The 25,346-nt window shown below is 41.9% G+C and overlaps 1 protein-coding gene across 1 annotated transcript in view; it reads right to left on the bottom strand.

Moving 5' to 3' along the window:
- SORCS3 (sortilin related VPS10 domain containing receptor 3) overlaps positions 1-25,346 on the bottom strand; it is a 560,208-nt gene that overhangs the window by 242,623 nt on the left and 292,239 nt on the right. The window contains exon 4 of the mRNA XM_006216335.4: positions 13,494-13,652. Coding sequence (XP_006216397.1) covers positions 13,494-13,652 — 159 coding nt within the window. The remainder of the gene's footprint in view (positions 1-13,493; positions 13,653-25,346) is intronic.

Genomic DNA, 25,346 nt, shown 5'->3' with positions numbered 1-25,346 from the left:
ATATTCAAGTCCAATATTAGTACAACAATATTTGAAGAAAGAAAAGTTAATATTTCTTTTTCTTTTTTCTCCTCACTCATTCCCTAGCTGCCTATTCCGAAGCTTCTAGACTACAATCCCTGGTACTTCTACCAAGTGCTTCAAATTAAAAAGTCTCCATTTAAAAAGCCTTGTTTCAATCACTTACTCAGACAGCACTGCAGGCTGCTGCCTCTGGCACTCAGAGCAGCCAAGGGAGGCACAGGGCAAAATGTCAGAAAAGCAGCTAAAGCGAAGAGCAACCACAAAAGAAGGTCACTGTCCCCTGCATGCTGCACCTTGGTGGCGCCGCCTACCAGGGCCTCCCCTCTCCCAGTCAGCGTGTTTGAGAAACAGGCATCTCCTTTGTCGGGAAAGAAATGTGCTGTGGGCACAGCCATGGCCTCAGATACTTTCACAGGTAATCAGACCATCCGATCAATGGTGTCCGTGTGGCTCTCCCCACGGTCAGGGTTATCAGGCACCCCTCCCTCCTGTGACTTCCATGCAGTCACCAAGTCGGCTTCTCTATTCAAATCACTCTATAATTTGTCCCCTTTCTTTCCAACCCCACAATTATTACCTTAATTCAGATCTTCGTTATCTCTTGTCCAGGGACAATTTAAGATCTCTGGATGTCTTAAACACAGAAAAAACACTTTGGTCTCTCGACCTCTCATGCACTTAAAAATATGTAAAACCATAAAATAAAAAGTGTTCCAGTATACTGCAATGAATAGCTTTTTTTCTAGATTTTTCTTAAAAGTCGCAATAAATTTAGGTAAGTTTGCCTAGGGAAAGCTTTCTCTAGAAAGTCATTGAGTTTTGAAAGATAAAGAGGACTAGCTAGGTAAAGAAGGAGGAAAGGATAACCAGAAGGAAGTGCATGTGCCAGGTATTTTGATGTAAAACAAGAAGATACAGTTCCCTGCTGTATGGCTGAACAGAGGGTGTGGAGAAAGGGCTAGAAAATGAGAGCATCCAAACCATGATGGTCCACGTGCTGAGCTGACTCTATCTTCCAAGCTACGGGAAAGCCAATGACGAATTGTAAGAAGATATCTAACACATTCACGTAAATCAAACCTCTTTCTGTGAGGTTTCAAATGCAAAGAGTGGACCAGAATAAACAACCAGAAAACAAATTAAAGAAAACAAATCTAGCTTAGCCAAGCAAATAGCCATGATTCTCAAAAATAAGTTTCCAGCCGAGATTTCTTTCATACTGTGCCCCAGTGTTCTCTCCATGGCCTAGACACCATCTTTTCTCTTGGATGCTCTATGATTTCCTAACCTAACCCAGGGTCAAAGCCAAAGGCTAGTTTGAGACCTTCCTGAGCAGTCTCAGGGACTCTCACGAGGATCTGGTTTCTACCCCAGGGATAAGCCCCACCGTCACTTCCTTAACCTCCCACGCCACCCCCACAGCAAATCCTTCCTGGTGGCTGGTTCCATTTCGTTCGCCTCAGAAGCAGTCACGCTACACAGAGGAGATTCTTGCCCTCTCCTCACACAGGGCAGTAGAGCCCCAAAGGACAAGACTTTTGTCACTTAGCCATCTGGATGTGCATTTATGTTACAGGCTGAGTTGTGTCTCTCCAAATCCAAATGTTGACTCGTAACCCCCAGGACCTCAGAATGTGACTATATTTGGAAATAAGGTTTTTTAAAAAGTTAAGTTAAAACGAGGTCACTTAGGATGGGCCCTAAAGCAGTGTGTTACATATAAGAAGAGGAAATTGGCACACAGAAACACAGAGGGGGGACCTTGTGAAGGGACAGAGAGAACAGCCATCTATAAGCCCAGGAGAGAAGCCTCAGAAGAGACCAGCCCTGCTGACCCCTTGACCTCAGGCTCACACTTCTGGCACCGTGAGACCCTATGTCTCTGCTCTTTAAGCCATCCCGTCCGCGGTGCTCTGTTGTGGCAGACCTAGCAATATCGATGGGGAACACTTGTTTTTCTATCATAACTTCTCTTTGGAGGAGCTCTTCTTATTTCAGGATTGCATGGATGAGTGTCAAGAGGAGTCAAAAGTATGACGTAGGTGGCCTGTGTCTGGTTGTGTGGATGCCTAGGCTTCCAAGAAGCAGGTGCAGGTAAGTAGAGGACCTTGCCTGCCGTGGGACAGAAGGCCCACTGAAGCCAGGGGAAGGTCAGTGAGTGTGTTAGTTTCCTATGACCGCTGTAACCAATTATCACAAACTCAGTAGCTTAAGACAACATGAGTTTATTATTTTATAGCTCTGGAAGTCAGAAGTTGCACCTGAGTCTCATGGGGTTAAAATTAAGGTGTCAGCAGGACTGTCTTCCTTCTGGAGGCTTTGGAGGAGAACCCACTTCCTTGTCTCCTTCAGCTTCTAGAGGCTGCCTGCATCCTTGCCCCGTGGCCCCATCCTCACAGAGCATCATTTCAGCATCTGCTTCTCTTGTCCCATCTCCTTTCTTTTATTCTTCTGCTTCCCTCTTGTAAGAACGCGTGTGACTACACTGGGGACACCTGGCTAATACGGGATAATCTCTTCATCTCATGATCTTAACTGGAGCACATCTGCCAAGTCCCTCTTGCCCTTTAGGGAAAGGTATGCACAGGTCTGAGGATTCAGAGGTGGCCATCTTTCAGGGGAGGGAGCATCACTCAGTTTAAGACAGTGAAGAAAACCAGAGGGAGGCACAGCCCAGGAGGGACTGAGGAACAGAGAAATGTCAAAGGAGACTTGCTGGGTGAGAATGTATGTGCTGTGGCCTCTGTCCTTGACCCCAGGAATCTTCAGCTACCACAACCAAAATCCCAAAATGGTTGTTATAGTTGGTTAGAATTTCCCTAGGAACAGACACTGAGATGAGAATTAAGGGGTTTATTTGGGAGATGGTATAGGAGTAGAGAAATTACAGGCAGTAGAGGGCAGTCAATATAGAGTATGTTATAAAGCCAGCTAAGTCTCTGGGCAACTAGAGCTCAGTCCCACTGGGACATTCTGGGAAAAAAAGATCACATGCTTTGGGAGTTGTCCCACATGAGAAGCAAGAAGCAAGGGAACCAGGGTATCTATACACCAAACTTCACTGGTCATTGGCTGAGGGCTGCTCCCACATACTAATTCCCTGGCACTTCTGCAGAAGAGGGTAGAGGAGTCTCTAGAGGATCTGGAGAAAGCCCTCCAGCAAAGAAAGGCAAATCTTGCAATCAGAAGTCAGTGGGAGCACACCTCAGTGGAAATACCGAATGGATACGAGCCGAACACCAACAGTGTCTGGTAAAATTAGGTTTCTCATGGAAATCAGTGACATGGCCGAGCTTTGCATCCTCACTGATGTGTGGCTGAAACAGCCCATAAATACGAGGTAACAGCTGACATCTGGATTGCACAGAGAATACGCATCAACGGAAAGGGATTTCTGTGCTGGTCTTATATTTGATGTCTGTAAACCTGTCACTATTGCAACTCATGCTGCAGTCTCTTCCGCTGAGAAACCAGCCTTAAACTCTTTGCTAGCTGGCCCCCATTCAGGACTTCTATAGAGTCCCGTTTCCAGTATTTCCCTGGTCTGAAGCCAATTCCGCCCCCACCCCTACTCCCACCACACTTGGCTTAGACCTCAATCTGCACGGCTGCGCATCTCTCTTGCTCTTTTGAGTAGAAGAAAATAGATTGCAGAGAGTTTCCCTCCACCTACTACTTCCTCCCTTGATTAAAAAAAGAAAATTAAAAAAGAAATTACAAAAAAATCCCCAACTGTTATTTTCGCCTTCCATTTCACCGAGTCCTCAGCCCTTCCCCTCCGTTCCTAGCCATAAGTCAGGCATTTCTGGAGCTTGCATGTCCAAACGCACAAGGACAATATGCATGTAGTTTTAAGTAAGAAGTAAATGCTCTATAATTTAATTTTCTCCTCTCACATTAAACCTGCCATGCTTCGCATAATCGGAGTGATAAATGCAGAGTCAGACTTCATCTTCCTGACATTAATACCCATCAGTACTTCAAATGCAAACAATTGTGACATTCGACTTTATAAAAATTACCAAGTGCACCAACTCTGCTTAATTAAACCATTTAAAAGTTGCTTTTGTTACATTTAATGAATGATATATTATACTGCAATGAAACATGCAGCAATACAAATACTTCACAATGCTTCCAATTAAGACTCACTTCACTTATGCCAATTGACAACACAAGTGTTCCACACTTCATTCAGTTTGTGCATTTTAAATGAACTGGGTAGTGAGAAGGGTGCTTCTTTGCTAATGAGTTTTGTAATCAAGGCATCTATTTTAATTTCAAATTGCCTAGATTGGGGGAAATTGCTAGACTAAATGACTGGTACTAATTAGGATTATAAAAATATTCATCATGCCATGGAATTAACACGGGGGTCTGATTTTCCTACATTTGCATATTGCTTGAGTTTTGGGGGAAAAAATCTTGACAAATTGTCTTCTCTTTAGCAAATTGAACAAACACTATATCTGTTTTAGCCCTTCTTTTCATTTAAAGCATAATACATATTCATGGTTTGTAAATGAAGTTAAATGATTTCAACTTCCATCTTCATTACCATATTAAAGATGTTGTCTCCATAAGCTTCCTTAAAAAACTGCAGATTATAGTATTACCTATTTGAAAGGCAGACTTTTGTTTAATCTATATATTAACCCAAGCATTGGAACAAATGGATGGGGAAAGTAAGCAAAACTGGATGAAACCTGAAAAAAAAAACCCACAACTGCTTTGTTGTTTATTGTCTGCCTGAGGCAGAATTAATTAGTCCTATGACCAACCATCAGGAAGCAGTTTGATGGTTTTCCTTGTCAGTTCCCGCCTTGGCAAGTGTCATCAGCTGAGGGAGGAAGGCCGTTTTAGAGGCAACACTGGATGCATCTGAAGGTCAGGTCTCTGCCTGGCTGATTCTGCTGTCTCCCTAGCATAGTGTTCTGTGGGGCTAGGGGTCAGTGTAAAGTGGCCCATATGGAATCCTGCCCCCGGGTGGTGGAAAGTCCATCCATCTACCAGCAAGAGCGAGGCGTGGTGGTCATAGTGCGGGACCTATGCCAGGCCTAGAGAGCAGGCCAGGCCCCTCCCTGTCCAGGTGACCTTGAGCAAGTGGATATCGCCTTCAGGAGTCACACGCTCACCTGTTACTTGGAAATAAAAACATCCACTTTGCAGATTCCTATGAGAATTCAATATAATCATGTATATTAAAGCATCATCAGTCCCATACATGGGAGATATTTAAGGACACAGATCTCCATCTCCGAGAAGCACCTACGTGTTCAACACCGAGTAACATAATATGGGGAGGGTAAGAGTTACTAGGTGCAAACCTCTTCCTTTGTCTACACCTCTTGGCCCCAGAGTCATCTGATTCCATCACAGTTGTCAAATCAAATAACCAAATACTAATTCAATTTTAGGCTACAGCCACAAAATTCATCTGAAAAACTACCAGAATAAATCAGTTCCTTAACATCTATCTATTGTGGGTGCATCTAAACAAAAAAACCTACATCTGTTACTAAGTTGTCAATAATATGCATTGAGGTGACATCCGACAAGAACATTTTCTGCTTCTGAGAAAAAAAAATAATTCCTAGAGTTTCACAGTTCAAAAGGGACCTCAGTAAAAAGTAAAGCTAAAGAAAAGAGAAACCTCAGGCTTAATATATTCCTCGTTCAGGGAAATTTTCCTCTATGCCACATTGTCTCTTGAAAATGTATTTAAATAATGATTTGAAATGATTTTACCTAAAATTGACCTTATTCCCACCTAAAACCTTTTTCAAGATCACTGCCTTATAATTAGGACTGAACATAAGCTCTTCAATGTAGATTACTTTTTTTATAGATCTTTAATTATAAAAGTAATCTAATGAAATAATGTAAAATTTGGAAAACAAATGGTATTAAAAAAAACCACCTAAACATAATTCCATCATCTTAAGAGAACTCAGGGAATACTGAGTAATATTTCCTTCCATTTTTTAATTCTAATTTTTCTCTTTCCTTCATCTGATTTTACTTGTTGCATACTTGTATTCAAAGAGTACTACTTTATTTAATATGAATCATGTATTCATTTATGTATATAATGTATGTAAATGAGGTGCATGTTAAATAGGTATTAATATGTATCCATATTGCTACATGACCATCATGACCACCATCTTAATGGCTGCATAATATTCTGGCAAATGTATTTTCTGTGATATAAGGTCCCTTAGATGCTGGGCATTCAGTAAATGTCCATCCCGTTTTTCCTATTAGGAATGACTTTGATAAATATTATTATGCCTAAAGCCTCGTGGTATTATTCCACTGGTATAGTCTCAGAGGTGGAGTATCTGAATCACTGGCTCAAAGTAATGAATATTTGTATGTCTCCTGATAGACACTGCCAAGATGTTTTCCAGGAAGTAAAACTCATTTGCACAACCACAAATACAATTTGGAATAAGAGTTTCACCACAACTTTGCCAACACTGGGTATTTTCCTTATGGCATAGAAAGAAATAAAAATTTTAAAATGAAACCTCTTAAGTTAATTTTAAATGAGTATATTTTGAAAGTTTCTTTATGAATTCTCTGGATTAGTTAGACATACTGAACATCAATGAATCCTTGCCTTTGGTATAGACTAATTCTCTAAAGTTAATATTTTTAAAAGTCTCCTCTGTCACTTATCTCACTTGCTATCTTCCAAACTTTCCTCTGAGGAATTCACTTTGTGTCTATTTCTTCACCAGTTGAGCCAGCCATAAATAATCTGTATGAAATTAAAAATGACCCTACTGATAGTAGATCCACTAGGGGTAGAAGGTAACGACTGAAAAAGTGCATGAGGGGAATTCTGGGATGCCGGTCATGTTGTGTTTCTTGATCAGGGTGCTGGTTCCATAAATGTATTCAGTTTATGAAAATTGAGCTCATGATATGTGCACTTTTTTGTATGTATATTACACTTTAATTTAAAATGTTTAAAAACTGGCTTTGACTTTAAAAGGCTAGGTGCTGTCATACCAGGGTGATTGGTCAAGATGGAGGCAGAGAACGGAGGGAGAAGAGAAGGTGTGGGCAGGTCAGATCTACCAGATTCTAAGTCCAGAGAAGCTGGCAAAGGAAGGAATGAGCAGAAGTATTCCTGGGTCCAACTGAAAAACTGGACACCTAGGGTCAGAATTAGGCAAAGGGATCAGAGTTAGGGACACTGGGCAGCAGTGTGAGCACAAAGGACCAGTGCACGTGTGAAAACAAGGTCACTCCATACAGGAAGTGGTGGAGGAGCACAGAGAAGGTCGAGGGCAACCGGAGAAGGCTGCATTACTCCATCTCTCACCCACCTGGAGCCATAGTCACCTCCTTTACCAAAGTATCACCATGCCTGAATTTCTACCATGAGAGCATAACTGCTTCAGGAAAGATGGTGGTGGAAAATGGTACCCAAGTACCCTTCTTAATACATAGATATGCTGCATCTTCCATTAATTATTTTAGCAAAGGCTTGGGAAGACAAAGGCCATTGGATTCATACTTTTGCTGAAGGTTGTTCCCTTGAGCTAATATTCTTGTGGACAATGTTGCCGTGGCTGGAGATTCTTACTGCACCCCTCTCACTAAAGGCAAGTCAGTACTGTACACTAAACCAGTTGTGTCTTTCAGAACTCAGCTCAAATAGATTAATGCTAACATTTGAGTAACACAGTGTTCCTACCACCTCCTTCACACAAAATAGGGCGACTCTCACTCAGTCAGTTGTCTTTGTTTTCACCTTCAGGGATGTGGCCTTGTGGACACTGGTGTTTCTATGGAGATGGAGATAGCGCCTTCCTCTTGTACCGATGAGACATCTGTCAGAGCAGCGTGGGCTCGCCACAGGTGAGAGGGGCTACGGAGTTTTCCTTCTCTTAAATGATACACAAATGATTTCATAGGTATGGAAGAGGACCTAATGATAATGCAATGCTTTTCTTTAAATAAAAGGTATCCTTCAGTCCCACTCTTATTCTATGGGGAATACGCTTCAGCTACTATGGAAAGTGATTATCACCTGCTAATCCTGGAGGCTCTGAGTATAATTACATTTCTTTTCTTTTTTTAACTGACATTAAGTAGTTAGTTTACAATGCTGTGTCAATTTCTGGTGTGCAGCATAATGTTTCAGTCCATACATGCATATATTTGTTTTCACAGGCTTTTTCATGATAGGTTACTACAAGATACTGAATAGAGTTCCCTGGGCTAGACAGAAGAAACTTGTTGTTTATCTATTTTATGTGTATTAGTATCTGCAAATCTTGAACTCCCAATTTATTCCTTGCCACCCTCTTTCTAATCTGAGGGTTTATATGAGAACAGAAATGAAAGGACCAGCTTCATTTGTACCCCGCATTCCGGAAGTACAGGTATAAACTTCCTTTTGAATTTTCAGGCCCTCCATATGCCAGATACGCCCTAATTCCCCAGTGTCCTGCTCATGCTGTGGCAGCCCCAGGTAGGGTCCAATCAGATAAGCCTGCGTGGGACCACCACCATCTCCTCCGCCAGGGACCCTGTTTTGCCAGTGACCATGCCTAAAACTGCATCAGCTTCTTAACCAGCGTATCACTCCATCAGCTACTATTGAACTTGGTGGGTAGCCAGTGATCAAAAAACAAAACAAAACAAAAAACCCATAGCTGCACACCCACCTCCTTCCCAACTACCATAACAGTAACCCTTCGTTATGTGTGCTAGTATTTCAGAGAGTGGTTTTTACTTTGAAATTATGGGCAATTCTAGACTAGTCTAGCCCAGAAGCATCTGAAAAACAATAGTCTCAAATCCCACTGAGCTCCTCATCTCTGCTCGTCAAAGCCAGCTAGATTTGTGAGTTTCATTCTGTCAAGAAGATAATGATAGTAGAGGGCTGAGCACTTCCACGTCTCATGCAGAAAAATAGCCATTTTCAACTCTCCACCTCCGTGGAAGGCCCCCTGTGCCCAGATGTACGCATCTGTGAACACATGAGCATGTACCCATTTTTTTAAAAAACTATATTGTCTCTCGTCACAATGAGGGATGTTTAAACATTTAGCTTTCTACAGAGATGAGACCAGCACCTACCTTTCTAGGGGACTGCAATGTCCTCAAAATCTTTCCAAAAAGCCTCAATTTCAGTAAGATTATTGAGCTCTCCAGCTATTCCAAAACATCACAATGTGAACTGTTTCGGTCATCAGTGAGGAAACAGCCTAATGGAAGCAACAGAATCCTGTCTCTTAAAGAGCTGGTAAATACACAGCTCTCAAAAGATGCTCTAGAGCTTTGGTTCTGAGAGGAGAGGGGAGGAATAGCTTTTCTTTTATTATTTCCAATTTGGTCAACCATTACCTCTGACTTCCACTGTTTGTTTGTTGTTTTTTAATCTCAAAGATTCTTATAAAACATCTCCAAGATTCTTATACCCAAGAAAGTATTCTTATAATTGTTTTTATGAAGTAATGAGTCATTTAATATTCAAACGCAAGATGACAGGAGACTCTGTAAGGCAGAGGGGGAGCTGGACTAGGAGTAGCAGGAACTACAGGATGGCCAGAACAGGACCTAGTCAAAAGCCCAAGTCACACTGAGCAGGACACATCAGAAACTGGAGAGTCATGATCCTCCAACAGGGTCAAGTGCAAGGTGCATTTGCCCCTACCTCCATATCCCTTCACAGCTTTGGAAGCTGGAAAGCCTGGATCATTTTCACCCCTAACCTGTCCCTGATCAGTAGAAGGCAGCCGTGTCGCCCATCTGACTGACAACCTGCCATCCAGCATCTCAATTAACACATTATGTGCACCTCTCAATTTCCAGGTATAATTTTGTTCTATCCAGAAGGTATTTCCTTAATGCTCCAGCAGTGCCTTTACTGAATGAAGTCTCCAGGCAAGTCTCCTGCAGCTTTGGGGTAGCAATTTGGAAGGTAGAGCAATTGGATATTGTCCTTTTAAAATATCATTCAATTAGGTCTTTTGTAATACATACAACACAACGAGACAGCCTTACGGATTCTAAAGAAATTGCTAGTGCATTTCATCAAAGGCACAATAATGGAAACATCGATTCGCTCCTCACCACAAACATCTCCCTTCGATGCTGCAGTTACCTCCATGCTAGCACTTTTCATTTTCTCTAGTCGAAACCAGCGCCTCAACGCATGCACATCAGAGAAGGCTGCAGACTGAAATAAGACATCTGTCCATCAGTCTCAACCATCCTTGCATCTTCATTTGCTTTTCCATAGCATCCCTCACCTTGACTCTACACCAATAAATTATCCCCAAATAAAGATAAACTCTGCTGTACCCTGGATGACTGGGGCTAGGTGTTTTATACCATCTCTATAAATGTTGCCAGGGGCATTATTCACCTCCTCACACCATTTATTTAAAAGAGTGGCAGGGCACCAGCTAGAACTTTATGGGCCTAAAGAACATTCAGCCACTTTACACAGAAGATGTCAACAAGAAAGAGAACTTAAGGAACAATATGTCCGGAAATGTGCAGTGTGATTAGGAAAATCCATCAGCACACACTGTCACATTTCCAAATATCTGTACCAGGTGAAAAAGCCACCACGAAGTCCGAAAGTATCCTGAATGCATTGTATCCACAAGGGTACCTCACAAGCAATGCTGCAGACACTCAGTGCTGGGCACTCAGAGAAAAAGAATACTTCTGTGTACACACAAGGCATATTGCATCTGGTTTATCAACCTCTTGACATGAGACATCTGTTGCCTCTAACCTTGCCTGTTGCTGCATAAGTGAAAATGAAGTTTAAGAGTTCTGAGTTTCACAGCCTAAATGCCCATCGACAGATGACTGGATAAAGAAGATGTGGTATATTTATGCAATGGAATACTATTCAGCCATTAAAAAGGACACCATTTGCAGCAACATGGATGTCCCTGGAGAATGCTACTCTAAGTGAAGTAAGCCAGAAAGAGAAAGAAAAATACCATATGAAATCGCTCATATGTGGAATCTAAAAAAAGAAAAAGAAAAAGAAAAAGACAAATGAACATAAATATAAAACAGTAACAGACTCATAGACATAGAATACAAACTTGTGGTTGCCAGTGGGGAGGGGTGTGTGAAGGGACAGACTGGGAGTTCGAAATTTGTAGATACTGACAGGTATGTATAGAATAGACAAACAAGATTATAGTGTATAGCACAGGGAAATATATACAAGATTTTGTGGTAGCTCATGGTGAAAAAGAATGTGACAATGAATATATGTATGTTCATGTAAAACTGAAAAGCTGTGCTCTACACTGGAAATTGACACAACATTGTAAACTGACTATAAATCAATAAAATAAAATTTAAAAAATTAAAATTAAAAAAAAAAGAGTTCTCTGAGTTTCACCTAAATAAATGACTATACAGCCACTTAACATCCAAATGATTTTTCTCAATATATCTTCAAAGTTCCTGGCTATACTAAGCAGCTAAATTCACAGACTCTCTGACATTTGGCTAAGTCTTTCATACAATATCCACTTGATGCCATGAAAGAAATGTATTTGCCATGGCTTTTGCTCTGCAAATGTCATGTGGGTATCCTTAGGGGACTGCATTTAGCACCTGGCGCCCAACATGAGGCTCCACTAATGAGAGAGATAAAGGTTATGTTGAAACTATTGTTTAAAAGTGCTGACATCACACACATACATATACACACACACTCACATTTACAATTACATATTCAAATACATACTGTTTTAGAACTTAAAAGAGAGACCAGAGAGAAGAAGCTATTTCAACCAAGGTTATTCTGTAGACATCGCTATGCAAGATAGCTTTCGTAATTATCTATTTCCTTTCACTGATTGACTCCACAACGCGGTTACATAATAGTTTAGCATCAGGCATTGTACTAAGGTTCTGGAGAAAGCAGGAAATGCAAAGAAGCATAATCTAAAGTCTCTTCTCTGAAGTATAGGTGGATCAGCCGTAAAGGGCTCATTACCATAGCACCTCTGCATCCATCCACTAATTCATCTGGCTGGCAAATGTTAACTGAGCATTATTAAGTACCAGACACTGTCCTAGGAGCTGCTGCCACAACAGTGAGGAAAACCAGACACCGTCCTGCCTGCCTGGAGCTTGCAATCTAGTGAGGAATGCAGATGATCCCAAATTCACATCAGTGAACAGAAAACCTCACTGTGGCAGGTACTCAGAAGGGAAGGTGCACTGTGTTATGACAAAGAACATCACGGGGGATCTAACTTTGTCTGGGAGTTTAGGGAAGACGTCCTGTAGAAGTGACGTTGGATCTGAGAGCTGGTAGTGACAAGGTTTACTTTAGGGAAGAAGATCCCAGGACGAGGAAAGGGAGGGGGACTGCTGGGGTGAGGGGCTGAAAGACGGCCATTGGAAGGGAAGTAGTAACGGTCAGGAGAGAGAAAGAGGGACCAGACCAAGTAGGCACTAACAGAGCCTACTGAGGACTTTCGTCAGCTTTCTGTGGCTGATGAAAAAATGCTGAAGGAATTTGAGTAAAGGCTTGAAATCATAAGATGTACGTTTGGGAAATATATTGCTCAAATTATAATACGAACACACACTATAGGAAGCGTACAGATACCTCCTAGGTCCTTGACTTTTGCAACTAAATGGATACCATTAGGAAATACTGGAAGGGAACCCACTATGTTGGGGGAGATCAGGTGATCATCTTTGGAATAATGTTGAATCGGGAGTTTTCTGAAACATAGAGGAGACAAGATCAAACACAGCTGGATATGCGGATCTGAAGCTCAAAGAGGAGGACATATTGGGCCACTCTGTCTTGGATGTACTTTTAGAAAAATAACAAAAGGGCCACGTTTGAGGTTTCCCTTCCTTTGCTAAACTGAGAACAATGGGATATTCCAACTTAAGGCAGCATGCTGTGGTGGGACACGCCTGGTCAATGGGAACATAGTGTGATGGGATACGCCCAGACAATGAGAACATGGTGTGATGGGATACGCCTGGACAATGGGAACATGGTGTGATGGGACATGCCTGGACGGGCAGTCGGACATAAGCATCCAAGCTCTGGCTCCTCCAGCTACTAGCTGAGTGGGTGTGAGCAAGCACTTTAACTTTTCTGCACCTTTGTTTACGACAGTCTCCATAAAAGTATGATGAATACACATTTCCTACTTACAGCCCAGAGTGGTTTTAAAGATCAAACGAGTAAAAACATAGAGAAAACCATCTTAAACCTGTGCCATGATCAACAGCCTTGTCAATAAATGAAATACACCTGCTTGCATGTTTTGATATTAAAGAGGAGGAAGGAAGGTTAGTTGCGGCAGACATGATCAACTTGGCTGGAACGAGGAAATGTCGTGGAATCGCCACCAGCACTTGGATTGAGTAAGCAAGTGCTTTTCACCGGGCGGTACCTGGGGGACAAGATGTGAATGAAAGGAGTACAGGTTCACCTTTTGATCCAGGCTGTAGGCCAGCACCCAGTCCTCCTGCTTGGGATGAAAGAGCAGACTCTGGATGTAGAAGGTGAGCCGGTATTTCTGATAGGTCGCACCCTCGTCTGAGCTGATCAATATGCTGCTCTCTATTTCAGGATCACCAAGAAGCATGATCTGAAGAAAGCAGAGAGGAGAAAATACAGACGAGTTAGCAGGAGAGAACAAATACAAGGAATTAAGGCAGAAATACAAAGTCATCTGCACGTGTATATCACAGCACAGAAAGGGGCGTCTGGGCCTTTAGATGAAGCACTGGCATTTTTTCCCTGATTTAGTCCATCGTTGCAGAATTGAACTAAAAGACTGTGCGAGGTTAGGTCTGCATACAAATGAGGCCTCGTTTTTCTGACGTGCACCTCTTACATATTTTCATTTTTGATGCTTATACTCGTCCTGCTAAGTGCTGGAAGGATATTCTTATGGGCCACTGTTCCCTGACCTTGGGACCCTCAAGGGACCATCCTGGGACCATCTCTCTCCTCCTCTTCTGTCTGTCAGTTTCCCACATCACTCTCCCTCACACTCTTGCCCTGTTGCTCTTCAGTCATCAGACGGATCCCACTGTTTTCTCCTTCCTGAATTGTTTTAATGCTTTAATTGATTTAAGTTGTTGCCTGATCCATTTGTTCTAGATATTTTCCAAAGCCCATATCCCCAAAGGCCTTCAGGACAAACACCGACACTCAGGAAACTCTGTCATCCCCAAGCCAAACGGACAGAGTGATGCAGTGGAAAGGCGTCTGCATCAGGGGGAGCGGGGTCACATCTCAACCCTTCTCTGGGCATACCACCACCCTGGAACGTCTCTTAACCTCTAGAGGCCTCATTGTCCTCAACAATAACTGAGTCTGATGGCACCAGAACTGGCTTTGAGCACTTGGCCTAATGCGTATTCTTGACACGTGATAGCCAGGATTACCGTCTACCGTATTCAAAAGCCCCCTCCAGCCAGTGCAATTTGACTTCTACTTACAGGACCTCAGTGGTATTGGTTTCACTAGAGGTGTGAGAGACTTTCCAGTATTTAAATCCAACAGCCACTGAGACACGCAGACCTTTCCCTTAGTGCACCTCTAAGCTGTCTTTGTTACCACTGATAATTCCCTTCCTCTGGAAGCCTTCTCGCCCAGGGGCGTCCACGACATCATACTCATCTGGCTTTCCCGTCTCTTTGGAATAGTCAACTTTCTCTAATTATCCCTCTAATAAGACCATTCCTCAACCCTCAGTTTTGACCCTCTTCTCCTTTCCGTCACCACACTGTTCTTCAGTGACCTCTTCCTCTCTCAATTTTATTTATTTATTTTATTACCACTTACCACCTGTCTGGGGACAACTCACAAGTTAAATATGTCAATCTGAGGTCTCCTCCTCTCAATTTCAGACTTGAAAACTCAGCTGCCTGGTACCTTCTGTGTGAATCCTTCAAGCACAACATGCCCCGCTGTGTACCCCACTCATCCAAACCCTGCTCCTCCTGCAGGGCTGTTTGCTGGTTCAGTGAGTGCTTCCCGCAACCATTCCCATGAAACCAAAAGCCGGAGATTCACCCCTACCTCCACTTTTCCATTCACCTCCTATAATTAATTAGTTGCTAGGCTCTGTGAATTTTTCCCACTAATTAACTTTAAAATCAGGTCCATTCTCTCCCTTTCCACTGTGATGGCCTTAGACCAAAATGTGACCATCTCTGTACTGGATTCCTGTAAAACACCCGACTCAATCTCACAGCTTTAACCACGTCCCCTACAATCCACTTTGCACACCGTGGCCAGAATAATCATCCTATAATACAAATCTGATTCTCACATTCTTGTACTAAAAACCATTCAATGGTTTATCTCTGATCTTCCTAAATACTAAAATTCTGAAAATAGCCTGACATAATTTACCCTTTATGTATGTTTTGGGGTTTATTTGGCCTTTATCATCCAGCTCAACCCAAATTGTTTGAGTTCCTAATGTTTGCTGAGTGACTGAATGAGCCAATGGGCTTATTTCCTCTTATGTTTCCAGTCAGGCTGTACTGCCACCAGCTGTTAGAGCTACTTCTACACACGGTCTGCATCATGGCGCCCAGAGTACCAAGTAAAGCTCCCCCCTAAAAAAAGCTCTACACCTCATAAAACAAAACTATTGAATAGCAGGATTTTTAAAATGTTATCCATAGTATATATTAGCATTCTAAAGTAAGCTTTAAAACAAATTCAACACGTTTAACTGCTAAGATTCATAGTCCTTCTCCCCTTTTATTCTTTTACAGCTTCCAAGACAAGCTTACTTTCTTTTTCTCAAATATTTGCTTTGGCTTCATTGAAAGAAGTTATTACTAGCTATCAGCAAATTTTTGAGAAATGGATGCAGTATAATTTTTTTTTCATTCATGTGTGAATAATCTAGGGGAAAAGCTCTCAGATGGGCTATTCATAGACAGAATGGCTTTCTCCTCCCTTGGCACTGTGAAGGGTAGGGACCACAGGTTAAAGCACCCCTGCTGCCCTTGAAAAAACCTCAGAGGATGCACCCATGGTCCTTGTAGAGTCTGCGAGGACAAATATATTGGGAAAGAATGAGGCTTGCATAACCTCCCTCTCTTGCTCCCCGCCATGTACCAATGGGCTACATAACAGGCCATGAAATCATTTCTCCCCTGGTGCAGAGAAATTAAACTGCTTATTTTATGCAGGTATAAAGAAGCTTCATGCCTATGGTTTTAATTAGAAGATAAGACCAACATCATAAACGAACTTTATTTTATATACCATGAGTTACAATATAGTGAATAAGGGTTACCATCAAATATCTCATGCAAGGTAGTCTCTTCTTCCAGCCCTGTTTCTTCTTGCACACACACTGCATCCTTGCTTATACAAACACATCACTCGGCGCACAAAAGCTGCAGATATGTGTGCACACGTATGCATACACACACACCACTGTGGCACATATGTGCATGCACACATGCAGAAATGCATTGATATACACGGTGTATTGACATTGTGTGGCGGCCATAGGGATCTTTTGTTGGCAAGAGTACATTTTTATTGCAACCTTTCTCTGACACTCTCATCAGAAATCCTCTTCTATACTCTGATGGCACTGGCAATGTCTGTGTTCAATCCTAGTGTCTGAGAAAAATGGAAGGAGGAAAGGCAAAACCTACATGTGCTGGATTTCTAATCTGTGCTGGGAGCTTTACCGGATATTTTATTGAAACCTCAAACAAATTATGTGAAGTATCATTACTGGCATCTTATAGGTAAGGAAACTGAAACTCGGAGGAGGAAAGCAAAATGCCTAATGCCTCCTCTGATTGACCCCAGTGCCACCACATCCCGCCACATGTACACAGACCAGCACTTCTCTCTCTGGGCCTGGAAACCTTTGCACTTTGTTATCTTTATCAAGGGACACGTGGAAGTCAGAGAAGCAGGGCTTCATCCTTTTTTAAAGCATTTCCATTTCTACAAAATCCACACCAAAAATAATAATAATGAAAAAGCACCTTCAAGAAAGCCCCTTTCCTCCTCTGACTCATATCCACCTTTGGCCAAGAAGGCATGAAGAATTAAGTGAATACGAATCCAAAGGGGGAAACAGAATGTTAACATTCAGAATAATAGGAAGGAAAGAAAGAAGAAAAAAAAAGAAATAAAAGGAGGGGACCATAATATTAACATAAATAGAATAAGAAAGCAAAGCTTTGACAGAAGTTAAATCTCAAGGTAAAATACCTATATTGTGTGTTAATCTACGTAACTACTTCTATAACTACATTTAAAAAAATCATCTCATGTCCACCCAAATTTTTATTGTTAAGCAGAGATTTCAAAGGCAAATGCCTAAGAGGGCAAAGCAAGTAAATTAAGTGAGTGAGCAGATAAAGCAAATGCTAAGGACTGTGCCAAAATGAAAAGTACACATCTTTCTGTAAAATGTTTAACATGAAATTTTCACCAAAAAAAATTACACCCACATTAAATATGTCTGTGGACTAAATTTATAAAATAGGAACGTGACTATTGGTAAAGTTATGATAATTTGATCCTACAGACGCAAAGAAATTTACAACCCTTGCCTTTCAGTCTTCGATCCCAAATATATACAGTCAAGGACGATGCCTGTTTACATGTCAGCAAATTCTGCATTTACGTGATTTTAATGATAGGAACAGGTAAGAGTTCCCATGGGAGACTTTTGTTTTGTTTTGTTTTTCTTTGATTTTGCTTCATTTTGCTTTGATCCTTCATCCAGCTTGTCCTGACACTAGACCTACAGTGGGTGTATTCGTGTGCTGGAAGAGGAAAAGGGGGTCTTTCAAACACGGTGAAGCAGGGTTATTGATGCCATAGGCTGTGGGGGCAGGTGGCAAGTTCAAATCTTCAGTCTGCTACTTTATGTGTAAATGTGAGGATATTGCTCAATTTTTCCAACCAGTTAACTCATCTATGAAAAAAGCAGTTAATAATTGTATCTAACTTACCATGCTGTTGAGAGGATTAAATAAGATAATGATTAAAGAGCTTAGCACATGATCATAACTGCTAAATCAACACTAACTTTTATCTAGAAACCACCCAGGACAAGAGCACAACTAAAGTCAGAAGTGATGCCAAGCAGGTTGGAGATTTGGGGATTATTTGCCTCCCTTTTGGCTCCCATCACTCCTGAGTTTTGTAGATAAAAACCAAAGGGATGGGTGATAGGGATAAAGGGGAGATGCTCTTCAATGGGTATAAACTTTCAGGCAAGCAAGATGATCAAGTTCTAGAGACTTGCTGTACAACACTGTGCTTATAGTTAACAGCACTGCACTGCACAGCTGGAAGAGTATGATTAGAAGGTCGATCTCATATTATGTATCTTCTTGCTATTAAAAAAAACAAGAAAGGGTGGGGGAGAACAAGACTACAGTTTACACTTATTTTACATGCATTTTTACATTCCTGGCAACATATCAAGAAAAAAAACACTCTGTTAGCAAATATCAACACTGCCAAAATGAACACCAATCAGCAGGTAGTTGCAACTGCTCTTTGAATGACCACTCTCATCTCTTCAGTGGGAGGCTGCAGCCCATGAAGGAACAAAACACATTACTGCCTTAGGAGTGAGAACCTCACACAGCTGGTCTCTCCAGGTTTGGCTGTTCACTGTACACAAATCGTCTCTATCTCAAATTAGAGATGGACAAGTTTTAGAGTTTATCAACATACAGATGGTGCAATATCTTTTTTTTTTTACTCATAATTCTTTTTGCAAGTATCGAATTAAAAATGCACAACCTAAAAGGTGAGAGTTATGTTTCATTTGGCAGACTATCTGAGGACTTCAAGCCTGGGATACAGCTGCTCAGCTCACTCTAAGGGACTGCTCCAAAGAGGTAAAGGAGGAGCCAGGATATACAGGAGTTTTTGCAACAAAGACCAGGTGTCGGAATAGCAAAAGATTACTATTAAATAAAGAAAACCAGATATCTCAAGTTAAGGAATTCAGCACTTTTCTATGTACAGGAAGATACAAGAGTCTGGGCTCACTGAAATCATTCCTTTGACACACACCTTAGTTCTCTAGGGCCACTATCCTAAGCTTCTCATCCTGAGTGTCCTCAGGGGGCACCACTGGGGGTGGTGGGCACTCCGTTTCCATCCTGAGTTCCCGCAGGGCTCACCACTGGGGTGGCTGCAGTGTGATGGCTGGACGGCTGCAACATCCTTTGTTTACTGACACACACGGCAGGCAGTATTTTTCATTCACACAGGAAATTCCTGGGAAAGTTGAATAGTGGTCCTAATTTTAACGGTGGGTTGTAAATTGCAAGGAACACAGGTGGAAGTTGGGAATCAGGCAGGGGCTTTGCTTCAGCAACTTAGATTTAAAAGCTTATTTGTGTCTAAACCAGTCCAAATCGATACTGGACATGTCAAAATCCTCCCCAGAAACCTTTCCACTTTCCTGCTGCTGGGTGAGTCTTACAATATCCGAACTGTAAAATTAATGAATATGTTACTTTGATTCAATTGCTATCCTCTGTGTTTCTCCTGTGTGCAATCTATACAATGGGGTGAAAGCTAGAGTTTTCTCAGCCTTTCACTCAGCCAGAGAGCCCAGAAATGCAAAGGAAACAAATTGTAGTTTAACGCTTTGAAAATTGTCTCTGAATAAGAGTAAGTAGACATTCTCCTGAATAGAAAAGTTGAAATGCTATAATTTACTGTATAATTGAGTCCTAATGGGAGACTCTTAGCACAGTTAGTGCTCAGTAAGAAATAACAATAATATCAATACAAGCTCACAAAAAAAAATATAAGAGAGATTCCTTAGGCTGGCCCCTAAACCTACTGACATAATCGATATGTTGTTGAATATTGACTTACACACAAATAGAGCCTGTTACAGATAAGGCTCTTAATCACAATATAACAATATCCCAGCGTTCACTCCCCCACCCCTCCCATCTCTCTCTCTCTGTCTGTTTAACATCCCTTCTTATAGCTGAGGTTCACTGCTGGCAGGAAAAAGCGTTCCAGGGGATATTTAACAAGGCATGGAAACACTTTTTTTCTATTGAGTTATAATTAACACTCAACATTACATTAGTTTCAGGTGTACAACATGGTGATTCATATTTTTATACATTTTGAAATGATCACCACAATGAGACCAGATAGCATCCTGTTACCTTACGAAGCTGTTACGGTATCGTTGATTCCATTCTCTGTGTGTACATTACATCCCCCATGACTTACGTGTTTTACAGCTGGCCCATCGGACCTCTGATCCCCTTCACCTATTTCATCCATGCCCCTGACCTTGGGGACACTTTACTTGTCACAACTAGGGGCAGGGGAGAGAGCAACTAGCATCCAGTAGGCAGAGGCCAGGAACGCTGTTAAACAGTCACAATGCACAGGATGGCACCAGATGAAAAGAACCATCTAGCCCAAAACGTCAATAGTGCTGCTACTGAGAAAACTTGTTGTAATCTGTGTACACACACATATCTATGTATATGTATTCTATTATGGGAAAGAATGTAAACTACATACACATCTTTCAGATAGAACATCAGTGTGTATTTATGCTTATAGGCATGTCTGTTTCACCTGTTACCCTTTACAAATGCCATTCTCCTTGCCAGGATTAGACTCCCCACCTTTCCAACCCAGCCCACGGTATTAAGCATATTTCTACCTGTCCTTCAAGCATCCCCAGTAACGCATCCATCATTAAGGTTAATCAGGAAAAAGAAATATCAAAAAAAACACTGAAAATAAACAACTCAAAAAGTGGGCAAAGGATTTAAATAGACATTTTTCCAAAAATATATATAAATATAAAAATATATTTGGTGAGAAATTGGAAGCCTTGTGCATTGGTGGTGGGAATGTAAAATGGTGCAGCTGCTATGGAAAATACTATAGCTCCTCAAAAAATTTAAAAAAATGGAATTATATACGATCCAGCATTTTCACTTCTGGATATATATACCACCAAGAATTTGAAAGCAGGGTCTTAAAGATATATTTGTACACTCATGTTCATAGTAGCATCACTCACAATATCCCAAATGGGGAAGCAACCCAAGTGTCCACTGATGGAGGATTAGATAAACAAAATGAGCTATATATATAATGGAACATTATTCAGTCTTAAAAAGGAAGGAAATTCTGACACATGCTATGACATAGATTAAATGTAAGGACATTATCTAAAGTGAAATAAGTCAGTCATAAAAGACAAATACTATATGATTTCCGCTTGTATGTGGCACCTAGAGTAGTTAAGTTCACAGAGACAGAAAGCAGAATAATGGTTGCCAGGGGCTGGGGGAAATGGAGAATGAGATACTGCTGTTTAATAGTTCAGACTTTTAGTTTTACAAGATGGAAAGAGTTCTGGAGACCGGCTGCACAACAATGTGAATGTAACACACTGAACTAGACTTAAAATGGTTAAGATGGTAAGTTTTTATGTTATGCGTATTTGACTATATTTTTGTAAAAACACAAAAAGAAAACATATAAAATTAGATATAAGATGAGATAAAACAATGTGCTGAGGAATTTGAAAACTAATCAAACAAACACATAAACACTATTCATCAACCATGATTTATGGAGTTGGTTTAATGCCAGGCTCTACTGTAAGGACTGGAAAAGAGCAATAAGCAAACTGGCTGAAAACCTCTGCCCTCAGAGAGCTTGCCTCCTAGTAAGGGAGGAAAGCAAACAAATCGGTAAAACATGCAGCTTATCAGACGGTGATAAGTCCTCTAGCACAAAATAAAGCAGGCGAGGTCGGAAGTGCTGAAGGAGAGAGTCTGTGGTTGGAATAGCGGGGTCAGGAGAGGCCTCAGTGAGAAGCAGACACTGGAGAAAGGATATAGGAGCCCAGTGAGCTAGAGCAGTGAAGGAGGCAGAGTGTAAACACGGGGGCGGTAGGAAATAGGAGCACGCTGGCTCTCTCCCAAGTGGTATGCCCAGCACCGGTGGGCTCGGAGCAAGGCGCTGTGGGCTATGGCTTGGATTTTGATCCTGTCACTCTGGCTGCCACCCTGGCTGAACAGAGCATTGTGAGAGGTGAGGAATAGCAGGGGGGAATAATCAGAGTGACCAGTAGGAGGCCACTGAAATGACCCCGATGGGAGAGGTTGACAACCTGACCTGCCATCTTGGTTATTGTGATGTGGTCCATCTGTGGGTAGAAAGGAAAAGTGAAAGGGTCTGCTTACAGATTAGCACTGGGGAGTAAGAGACAGTGAGGAATCCCATTAAAAAGTTTTATACCTGTATGTTCATCTCTGTGTTGCTCATCATAATCAGAAATTAGAAATAACTCAAACTGTCAGATAGGTTTTTGGCCTGAATAATGGAGAAAACAGAGTTGGTGTTTATGAGCTAGGAAGGCTTATGGGAGGGGCAGATCGGGGGCTTTGGAAACAAGGAACATGATTTTGAAAAGGCTAGGTTTCAGATACCTACTAGACATCCAGAGGGGCTGAGGAGCAGACAGTGGATATACAAGGTTATTTCCAGGAGAGTGGGCTGGCCTGCTGATGAGAATTTAGGAGATGCCAGAGTTTGAATAGCATTTAAAGATGTGAATCTGGAGGTCACAGAGACAGCAAACAGATAGAAAAGAGTCTGAGCGCTGAGCTCCAGCACATTGTTCAAAGGTCAAAGAGAGAAGGAGGGGCCAGAAATGGAGTGTGAGAAGGAAAGGGAAAGCCCAGAGAGTGTGGTGTCCTCAAAACCTGGACACCAAGGAAAGAAAGTGCTATCAGGGAAGAGAGTGTGCAGCTGTGTCCAGTGCAGCTGACAGTTCCATAAGATGAGTTCTGAGAACTGACCATTGAATCTAGCGACGTGGAGGATGCCGGTGACCATGGCAAAGGCAGCGGAGCGAAGCAGGCGGGCAGGCAGTGTTGATGCAAGTGTTAATTGGCATGACCGTTCTGGAAAGCATTGTGGCAATATGCAACAAGACTCATAAATATTCATACCTTTGACCCTGTAATTTCTCTTCTAGGAATCCGTCCAAGAAAACCATCAGGGACCCAATAAAAGGCTTATGCACCTGTATGTTCATCTCAGTGTTATTTATAACAATATAACATTGGAGACAACCCAAATATCTGATAGAAGGATTAAATAAAGTAGGCAAAATCCATTCAATGGAATATTATGCAGCTATTAAGTATGAACTCAAATAGCTTGATGACACGTGAAAAATAACCCAATGTGGAAACAGTGCATAAAAAAAGCAGGCTGAAAACACATGAGGTGAGATCTTAATTTTGTTAAAAATTGTTTAGAACTCATGCCCATATTTATGCATAAACAGTTCGAAGGAAAAATTCACTACATGTTAACAGTAGTTATTCCTGTGTGGCAAGATGGTGAGTAATTTTCTTTGTTGCTTTACACTTTTTTTTCTTTATGCTCTTCTCTTTTTTATTTACACTTATCTCTTATTTCTCTAATATTCTGCAAAGAGCAGACGTTACCTTTATAATAATGAGATGTTTTCTTTCTTTCCCTCTCTCTCCCACCCTGCTCCCCTCCCCCGACACACACACCCTTGCATTAGCCCCTTCAAGAATCCTAGCAGGGTTATGCCATCCACTGCCTGCCCTTGAAAAAAACTGAGAAGCTCGACAAATACCCGTGCACGGTGTGAGCACTGCTCCGAGGGCAGGACGGGCATGGGTGAAGGAGGGGTAGCCAGGGCACCTAGTGTCCATAGTAACCGGAGCACCTCCCAACTCAGAGGGCGGTGGTCCTGGTGCCCTGTCTGGAGTAGGACTCTCCAATGTCCCTCTACCCACATTCTAAACTATCCAGCCCACCTTGCTCTGCTCGACGGGTCTCCCCCACCTCAGTTCTGATTGTAATCACAGCATCGCTTTGCTACAAGAAACTCCAGGACCCTCAGCAGGTCATGAAAACCAAGTCTGGCACCTCAGACACTTTATACCTGGGTCCCCTGCTGTCCTCAGGCTTGATCTTTAAACACAACGATATGCTCTAGCCAGCTTTCCCTATTTTTTGCTTCAAATCACTCTGCCTACTCCTCTGACAGATCTATCTTTGCGCATGTTCCCCGCCTACCTAGAAAGTCCTGCATCTTCCCTGTCCATGCCTTCCTTCCAGGTCAACTTTAATTCCCTCCCTTCCGGGAAGCCTCCTGAATGTTCCAGGAGAATGACCTCCACCTTCCAGGAACCCCATTGGCAAATCTGTTATCACACTTGGCACTGGTTTTCTGTTTAAAATATTTGAAATATCATAAATACATGTATATATTTCAAGATAGTAGTTAAATTTTGTTTCCCTCAACTTCGTCTCACTTTACCACCTAGATATTGTCGACTGAAATAAATGCGCAGCCTAAAAGTTAAAAGTTATGTTTTATTTGGCGGGAGGACTTGAGACCGGAGGATGTGATAGCAGTGTCTCTCTCTGCCTTTAAGGAATTTAACATTGTGAACGAAAAGACTCCAATGTGAGTGAAAATACTGCAAGCATGTCAGTGAGCAGAGAAGGCTGAAACCAAGTCATCAGTGGCTGCTGCCACCCCCCAGTGAAGACAAGCCTGCAGCCCAGCCTCTGCAGCCACTCACAACGGTGCACTCTGGGTGGACTCAGAATAAGAAAGGACAGGATGCTGGCCCTAGATAGCTGGGTGCTTGTCAAAGGAATGAATTCAGTGAGCCCAGATGTTTGCTTCCTCCCATACATAGAAAAGCACTAAATTCTTTAACTTGAGATGCCTAATTCTCTTTAGATAACAAGTAATCTTTTATTGCTCCAACTACCTGGTCTTTGTTGTAAAGCTCCTATATATCCTAGCTCCTCCCCTACCTCTTCGGAGCAGTCCCTCAGAACCAATCTGAGAGGCTGTCATCCTGGCTCGAGTCCTCCCGCCAAATAAAACGTAACTTTTAAATTTTAGGCTGCGCGTTTATTTCAGTCAACATTGTCATAGGCATAGATAATAACCAGGTGTATTGGGTAAGGCTTTGAAAAATATCAAACTAGTTGAATCAAGATCAGCCAAATTGTTCGCTGTGTCAAGCATCCAACTTGCTACTGTGCACATTTGGGGCCACAGAGAAAGCCCAGAGCTGAGTCACTGCTTAACATCCTAAAACCAAAAAGGCAATGACTATACGAAGAGATAAAGAAAAAAATTCTCACTAGCATGCATAACATCTACCACAAAACAAACCTAATTTATAAGCATCTTGCTGAAGCTGCGGGGGAGGAAGATCCTGAAAAGATTCTAGTGCACAAGGGATGGTAA

Source organism: Vicugna pacos, chromosome 11 (assembly GCF_048564905.1).
Source record: "Vicugna pacos chromosome 11, VicPac4, whole genome shotgun sequence".
Taxonomy (NCBI): domain Eukaryota; kingdom Metazoa; phylum Chordata; class Mammalia; order Artiodactyla; family Camelidae; genus Vicugna; species Vicugna pacos.
The sequence above is the reverse complement of the archived record's forward strand: the minus strand, read 5'-3'. Positions and strand labels throughout refer to the sequence as shown.